The 8379-nt window shown below is 36.6% G+C and overlaps 1 protein-coding gene across 1 annotated transcript in view; it reads left to right on the forward strand.

The window, feature by feature from the left end:
• Positions 1-8379, forward strand: part of NBEAL1 (neurobeachin like 1) — a 211707-nt gene that overhangs the window by 149407 nt on the left and 53921 nt on the right. Inside the window, exons 38-41 of the mRNA XM_008073238.2 lie at positions 1171-1304; positions 3379-3480; positions 4739-4834; positions 5784-5908. Coding sequence (XP_008071429.2) covers positions 1171-1304; positions 3379-3480; positions 4739-4834; positions 5784-5908 — 457 coding nt within the window. The remainder of the gene's footprint in view (positions 1-1170; positions 1305-3378; positions 3481-4738; positions 4835-5783; positions 5909-8379) is intronic.

Below are 8379 nucleotides of genomic sequence, written 5' to 3' on the forward strand. Positions count from 1 at the left end.
AATCCAGTCTGGGCGACAGAGTGGGACTCCAACTCAAAAAAAAAAAAGTTTTTTGTTTTTTGGGTTTTTTTTGAGTTGGAGTCTTACTCTGCCGCCCAGACTGGAGTGCAGTGGCATGCTCCTGGCCACCACAGCCTCGACCTGCGGGACTCATGCAGTCCTTCCACCTCAGCCTTCCAAGTAGCCGGAACTATAGACACATGCTACCACACCTGGCTAATTGTTGATTTATTGTAGATACAAGGTCTCACTAAGTTTCCCGGGGGGGTCTTGAACCTCTGGGCTCTGGCAATCCACTCACCTTGGCCTCCCGAAGTGCTGGGATTACAGGCTGAGCCACTGAGCCCGGCCTCAAAAAAATCGTTTTGTTTTTGTTTTTGTTTTTTATTTTTTTTTGAGTTGGAGTCTCACTCTGTCGCCCAGACTGGAGTGCAGTGGCCGCTTCCCGCCACCGCAGCCTCGACCTGCTGGACTCCGGCGATCCTTCCGCCTCAGCCTTCCGAGTAACCGGAATTACAGGCATGCGCTACCACACCCGGCTGATTTTTTGATTTATTGTAGAGATGAGGTCTCGCTGCCCAGGCGGGTCTCAAACCCGCGGGCTCAGGCAATCCACTCACCTCAGCCTCCCAAAAGCGTGGGATTACAGGCTGAGCCACCAAGCCCGGCTCAAAAAAATGTTTTTAATTAAAAAATAAATGTGTGTTGAAGGGAATGCTTTGTTATTATTATTATTAAGGTATTTTAGAAGGTTTGGTTAAAGAGAGTTGGTATAAACTTAGGTTATAAAATACAATCTTGATTTTGTTATTCCTTTGTATGTGCACTTATTCCTATAGGCTTCTTTTCTAATATTTTATCTGGTAATAAAATAATTATTAAATCTAAGATGCCAACATAAAGAGAAAAAGAAAACTGTTTCTAAGATACAATATTGAGAATTATTCTCTATTTTTTCATGGGAAGGCAGTTAGGATAGCTGTAGAATTTTAAAATAATTTTAAAAGAAACAATTTAAACATTCAATAAATATTACAAATGGTTTGTATAATGTAGAAATTGAATTTCTTTTCCCTAAATTCTACTTTTGTCTAAGATCTAGGGAGTTATTTTTTTTATAGCATGAGTAATTTTATATGCTATCTCATTCACAAGATTTCATGTTTTCAGGAGTAGGCTTTGATTTCAAATGGCCTCATTCTCAAGTTCGAGAGATTCATCTACGGCGTTATAACTTAAGGCGGTCAGCCCTTGAGATTTTTCATATTGACCAATCCAACTACTTCCTCAATTTCAAAAAAGAGGTATGTGATACAGTAACTTTGTGGTAATACCAAAATATTAGCTTGAGCTCTAATGGAACTTTGAACTCTTTTGTCGAAACAAAATATTAGAGACAAAAATATATAACTTGGGGGCTAATCAAGATATGAATTTTTATTTTTTATTTTTTTATTATAAAGACGTGGGATACAATTCAGGGTTAGGTATACAATATAGGAATTTGAGGGGGATTTGTTTGTTTGAGTGTTGGGAGAGTGGTTGTTTTCACTTCTAATATAAATGGTTGAAGTGGTCAGTAGGATGCTGAGTGGCAATCAGTAAGCCCCTCACTGTATCCAGTTGTGATATTATGTGTAATATATAAGATATGACTAGATTGGATTCATACTGAACCTAATTTAATATTGGAGCATCTGTTTCTTCTAAGAATACAGTAAATTCTTAAGCAGTGTAAGTTGTTAAGTGTACAGACTCTGAAGCTAGATTACATGGGCCCGAGCACCATCTTTAGCACTAGCAGTGTACGCATGGGCTTGTTATTTAGGGTACTTGGCCTCAGCCTTCCGACCCCCATTCTTCTCTCATTCATTCACTTGAGGTTAGCCTTGCTTTGTGGTCTGATCATTCTCCCCACCTTGCCTAGCTCCCTCATTTTCTTTCAGAGGCATCTCCCCTAATAAAATCCTTGTGTTGGCATCTCATTCTCAAAGGGGAGACCCACATTAGTACAGACAATAACGAATTTTTGGTTATTTGTGGAACCCAGGCTTACTTATAGATTTTTAAAGAGCATTTTTCTCTTTTTACAAAAGGATATCTTATTATCATTACAGGTAAATTTTCCTTCTTAGGAAAGTCTAAAGCTTATGTTTAATGGAAAGCTGTGTCATGTAATTTAACTCTGTCCCTGCTAAATACTGTACATTTTATTTAACTTTACCGTTTTAAAAACACATGTGTGTAAACTATCTAATCTTTATAACAACCTTGATACTAAATACGGCAAATTCCCTTATTCTTTTTTTAATAAATGAAGAAACTAAAGTTCAAAGGTTAATTTTTACTTTACATATTCATAGCACTGAATAATTCACAACACTGTAAAGGTTGAGATTATGTTTAATTTACAAATGAGACCGCTGGACTCGGTGGCTCAGCCTGTAATCCCGCGCTTTGGGAGGCTGAGGTGAGTGGATTGCCTGACCCCGCGGGTTCGAGACCTGCCTGGGCAGCGAGTCCTCATCTCTACAATAAATCAAAACTTAGCTGGGCGTGGTAGCGCACACCTGTAATTCCAGCTACTTGGAAGGCTGAGGCGGAAGGATTGCCGTAGCCCAGCAAGTCGAGGCTGCGGTGGCCGGGAGCGGCCACTGCACTCCAGTCTGGGTGACAGAGTGAGACTCCCAACTCAAAAAAAAAACCAAAATAAATGAGACCATTAATTGATTTGCCCAGACGATTAGTAAAAGGCAGCACTAAATTTAAGCTAAATGTGAACAAGTTTTCTAATTCAACATCTGGTGAGCTTTCCATTATATACGCTATAATGTTTGCAAAAAATACAAGGTTTGACTTCACCAAAAAGTTAAAATCATAACCCACTGTTAAAATGAGATGTTCAGAAAAGGCAAATTCTTGGAGACAAAAATTAGATTAGTGGTTGTTAGGGGATGAGAGGGGCAGAACTGGGGAACAATTGTTGGTGAGGATGGGGTTTCTTTTGGGGGTGATCATGGTGATAGTTGCACAACTCTGAATGTACTAAAAAATTCACTGAATACAATAAGTAAATAATAAATACATTAAAATAATGAATACATTATAAGGGTGAAATGTGTCTCTATAAAACAGACCATAATTCAACATTTCCTGTTTCTATGCAATAAATAGCCCTTCTAGTGGAACAGCCCTTCTAGAATTAAAAATTGTGAGGTATTCAAATAAAATACTTAATTGAAGAAAAGACTTATCTATTTTTTAAAGACTTAATTCTTACCAGTAACTTTTAGACGTACTAAAAGACATAGACTGTAGTACAAAGATCTTAACTCAAGTTTAATTTATTTTTTAACTGTAAAATGCTGGTTTTTATAGGTTAGAAACAAAGTATATAGTAAACTGTTATCAATTCACTCGCCAAATGTTTATGGAAGTAGATCACCACAGGAGTTATTCAAAGCATCAGGATTAACACAGGTAGGAAATTTTAACAGTCATTGTTTTTGTATTCACTTTAGATCTCAGATTTGTGCTTAAAAGTAAAACTTGCTTTTTCTGATTACTTTCTCTTGATTGTTACAACTGCTATTTTCGTTCATACTGATATTTTGAATTACCGTTGAATCTTCCTTTGTTTCCCTCACACAGACAGTGGCCTCTCCGCACACCTCCTACATTTTTCAATTCATTGTGTATATTCTTCAACAACTTTCTCTTTTTAAAAAATGATATGTAAGGTTTTTTCTTACTAATAAAAATATCCATGCATGAGATTAAAAAAAAAAAAGGAAAGGCCAGATGTGGTGGCTTATACCTATAATCCCAACACTTTGAGAGACCAAGGAAGAAGGGTTGCTTAGGCCCAGGGCTTCAAGACCAGCCTAGGCAACATAGTGAGAACTTATTTCTACAAATTTTTAAAATTTAAATTAACCAGGTTAGTTGTGCATACCTGTAGTCCCAGGTACTCCGGAGGCTGAGATGGAAGGACCACCTGCAGTGAGCCGTGATAGTGGCACTGCATTCCAGCCTCGGCGATTGAATGGGACCCCAGGAGAAAAAAAAGGGGAAAAAGCTAAAAAAGTGCCAATCCTTCTACCTGCCAAAGCTAATTAATGCTTTTGTAAATTATATCCTCACTTATATCCCAACATCTCTTGAGTTTTACTCTAGGACCCAAAGGAAAGACTATTGTTTCTTGCTTACCAGGACTGTTAGTCTCCTAATCAGAGTCTTTGCCTCTTCACTCTCTCCTTCCTTCCACATATGCCTTAATCTCTCTTATGTGTTTCTCATATTCAAGAGCCATCAGAAATCCTTTACTATTGCTGGTGAAACTTTTATTTGCTGAAGTACACTTCCTGTTGCCTATGCAACAGATAGTTCTTCTAGTACACCAGTCCTCCTAGAATTAAGAATTTTAAAGCATTCAAAGAAAATTTGTAATTGGAGAAAAAAAAAATTTTTTTTTAAGACTTAATTCTTACCAAGACCTTTTAGACTGCAGTTTTTGTTCCTTTTCTAGTGACCAATTTTCAAAAAAAAGTGAGTTGAGGAGAAGTATATTGATTCAGCTCCCTGTTAACCCTTTTCTTTTTGGCCCATTCCTTTTACCATGAAGATAAAAGAGATAATGGTTCAAAAATGTTGTATTGTTACTATCAGTAATAGTTGCCAATTTCTAAGAGATGTAGATTATCAGATTTTTATATTGCTCTTTTTTTGTGCTGTCTAGAAATGGGTGAACAGAGAGATATCAAATTTTGACTACCTCATTCAAATAAATACAATGGCAGGAAGAACGTATAATGACCTTGCTCAGTATCCTGTGGTAAGTTTTCTGTAATTCTCACTAATGTGGAATTGCCTTATAGTTTTATAATACACAAAAGTATATGCATGGTACTTTTTTATTTTGAAGCAAATATAAAAGTTTTTTCTTTCTGTATATTTTCTAACCTATTTTTAAAAATTATATATCCATGAAAAGTAATTAAAAAATAAAAGCCATGGCTAGGTATGGTGCCTCACACCTATAATCCCAACACTTTAGGTGACTGAAGCAGGAAAATCACTTGAGCCTAGGAGTTAGAGATCAGCTTGGGCAACATAGTGAGACTTTGTCTCTACAAAAAGTTAAGAACTAGCTAGGTATAGTGTTGAGTACCTGTAGTCCCAGATACTCAGGAGGCTGAGGTGGGAGGAGCAGTTCAGCCCAGGAGTTCAAGGCTACGGAGACCCATGATTGTACCACTGCACTGCAGCTTGAATGACAGAGTGAGACCCTGTCTCATAAATAAATAAATAAATAAAATGCCTTTTTTCTTTTCACTTTATTGAAAATATTCCAATTAGGCCAGGTGTGGTGGCTCATTCCTGTAAACCAGCATTTTGGGATGTCAAGGCAGTAGGATCGCTTGAGCCCAGGAGTTAGAGACCAGCCGGTAATATAGTGAGACTTTGTCTCTACAAATAAAAAAACAATTTGCCACGCGTGGTAGTGCATGCCTGTAATCCCAGCTATTTGGGAGGTTGAGGTGGAAGAATTGCTTGAGCCCAGGAGGTTGAGGCTGCCGTGAACCTTGACTGTGCCACTGCATTCCAGCCTGGACAACAGAGTGAGGCTCAACTCAAAAGAAAAGAAAAGAAATACTTAACACAAGAAAAAAATAATTTTAGAGACTATCCCTTTTTGTCTTTAGATAAGCATTTGATATTAGATACGGGATATTAGCTTTTCTAGGAAGGACTGTCTAAATTATACATTGTGGCTCTTTTAGTTTCCCTGGATTTTACAAGATTATACTTCAGAAGAGTTGGACCTTAATAACCCTGCTGTATTTCGAGATCTTTCCAAACCAATTGGGGTAGTTAATGATAAAAATGCCAAAGCAATGCGTGAAAAGTAAGTGCTTTTTATTTCTTTTGAAAGATACCCATTGCTTATTTAAATTTGTATTGGTTTCTATTATGGCCAACCAAGTGTGTGGTTTTTTTAAAGCACAGCTACTTTTGATAACCAGAGTAATTCCTTTGCTAAGTTTTCTTGAAAATATCTTGGTTACCCTTCAACTATCTTAATTATAGTTCTGTTGATTTCCCTTCCTCCTCAGGTTTAAATTGATGTTGCACAGAATTTTTTACCTTGTAATTAGTTTTTGTTAAAGGGCAGTAGGCTCTTGAAATTTTTCTTCCCTGCTGTTTTAGACTCTATGACTTATTAATCTAACATGTAAAAATATCCATACAATTTAATATTTTTATAGGTATAATAATAATACTAATCTCTTCAATAATAGAGTGAGTAAAGAACAATGAACTGTGTGGCAATTTAGAAGGTGTCATTTTGATAAGAAACAGAAATTTTTATAGCTCTGTTTATTTATGATCCGTCCTGTCAACTTTTTGTAATTTTTTTTCAAAGTAAGCTGTGCACAGACAAAAGAGTAATCTGATTTTAATTTCCCTTCTGATTCATGTTAACTTGTGGATGACTTTTCACTTAGAATTTCTAATAATAAGGACAAAAATCTTTTGCAAACTAACTTAATTATAGATTGATTTGAAAGTAGATGAGACTTATTGTAACTTTTTCTTTACAAATCTTTTCCAGGTCTTTTTGCTATATTTAACATTTTATTTTATTTATCAGTTAAACTTTGCATGATATATGTACTTCATCACTGCCAGTAGTCAAACTTTTTTTTCTAATAATAAAAAAAAGTTTTTTTAAAAACAGTGTTCCACAGAAAATACTTATATGACTTATTTTATTGGCAATCAAAGGTACAAGTTGCTTTAAATTTTAATGGTATATCTTTGCATAGGTACAAAAAGCTTTGACTTGAAAGCTTTTTTTATTCCCCTGAATATTCATAATTACTATGTAAAAGGAACTTGGCCTTAGCCAGATGAACTGATTACTATCTTGACTTTTAAAATTCAGTTTTTATTGCCTCCAGAAAACTGTTTATTTATTTATTTGAGAGAGCAGGATTTATTGAGAGGACAGAAAGGCTCTTAGAGCGAGAAGGGACCCAAGGACGTTGTCCAAAGCTGTTTATTCTTATTCAGATTTTATACACACAAATTCATATGTCACCATTCAGACCAAACCAATTATACCTGCGAGTATCAGTGATAGAGCTTGCAGAATTGCTATATATTCTTTGCTAATAATCTGATTTCGGTGTTTTTCCTAAAACTAGTCACCATTTCCTCTTTCATTTCCTTCCCTCCCTTCCTTTCCTTTCTTCCCTCACTCTTTTGCCTGCCAGATTGCAGTGTCATGACACAATCACAGCTCACCACGGCCTTGAACTCCTTGGCTCAAGCTATCCTCCCTCCTCAGATACCCGAGTAGCTGGGACTACAGGAACATACACCAATCTTGGCTAATTTTTTTAAAAATAATAATAATAATATAGATGAAATCTCACTATGTTGCTCTGACTGGTCTCAAACTTATGAGCTCAAGCCATCTTCCTGCCTCAGCGTTCCAAATGGTGGGATTAAGGGCATGAGCCACTGCACCTGGTCTCCTTTTTCTTTACCTTTAAATTTGTAGTCGTTAATTTACACAATTCTTGACTGGTTCTCCATATTTTTTCTGTTACCTTAGTTACAAAACGGTGTCTAGTTATCGCATTGTTTATACTAGCAGAAAAATGGAAACAACCTAAGTTTCTATAAGTAAAATAAACTGGTAGAGCTATACAGTGCAGTGTCACACACCTGTTAAAAATAGATTAATTCATTTGGAAAGATCTTAAGAAAAAATTATTAAATGAGAAAATAAGTTGTGAACAGTATATTATGTACATACAGCACTTTTGTGTTAAAATATTTATATATTAATTTATACATTAGCGTGGGCAGATATTCACTAAAAAGTTAATTTGAGATGTGGAAATATAGTTGATTTTAAGCTTCTTCTGTTTTATTTTTTATTTTTATTTTTTGAGTTGGAGTCTCACTCTGTCACCCAGACTGGAGTGCAGTGGCCGCTCCTGGCCACCGCAGCCTCGACCTGCTGGGCTCCGGCGATCCTTCCGCCTCAGCCTTCCAAGTAGCTGGAACTACAGGCGCGCACTACCACGCCCGGTTCATTTTTTTATTTATTGTAGAGATGAGGTCTCGCCAAGTTGCCCAGGCGGGTCTCAAACCCACGGGCTCAGGCAGTCCACTCACCTTAGCCTCCCAAAGCGCGGGATTACAGGCTGAGCCACCGAGCCTGGCTGCTTCTTCTGTTTTATTTAATCTATTTGCTTTAGCATGTATCAGAGCTTTATTCATTTATTTTATTTAATTTTATTTATTTATTTATTTTTTTGAGTTGGAGTCTCATTCTGTCACCCAGACTGGAGTGCAGTGGCC

The sequence above is a fragment of the Carlito syrichta genome, unplaced genomic scaffold (assembly GCF_000164805.1).
Source record: "Carlito syrichta isolate Samal-C Ts95f unplaced genomic scaffold, Tarsius_syrichta-2.0.1 Scaffold315782, whole genome shotgun sequence".
Taxonomy (NCBI): domain Eukaryota; kingdom Metazoa; phylum Chordata; class Mammalia; order Primates; family Tarsiidae; genus Carlito; species Carlito syrichta.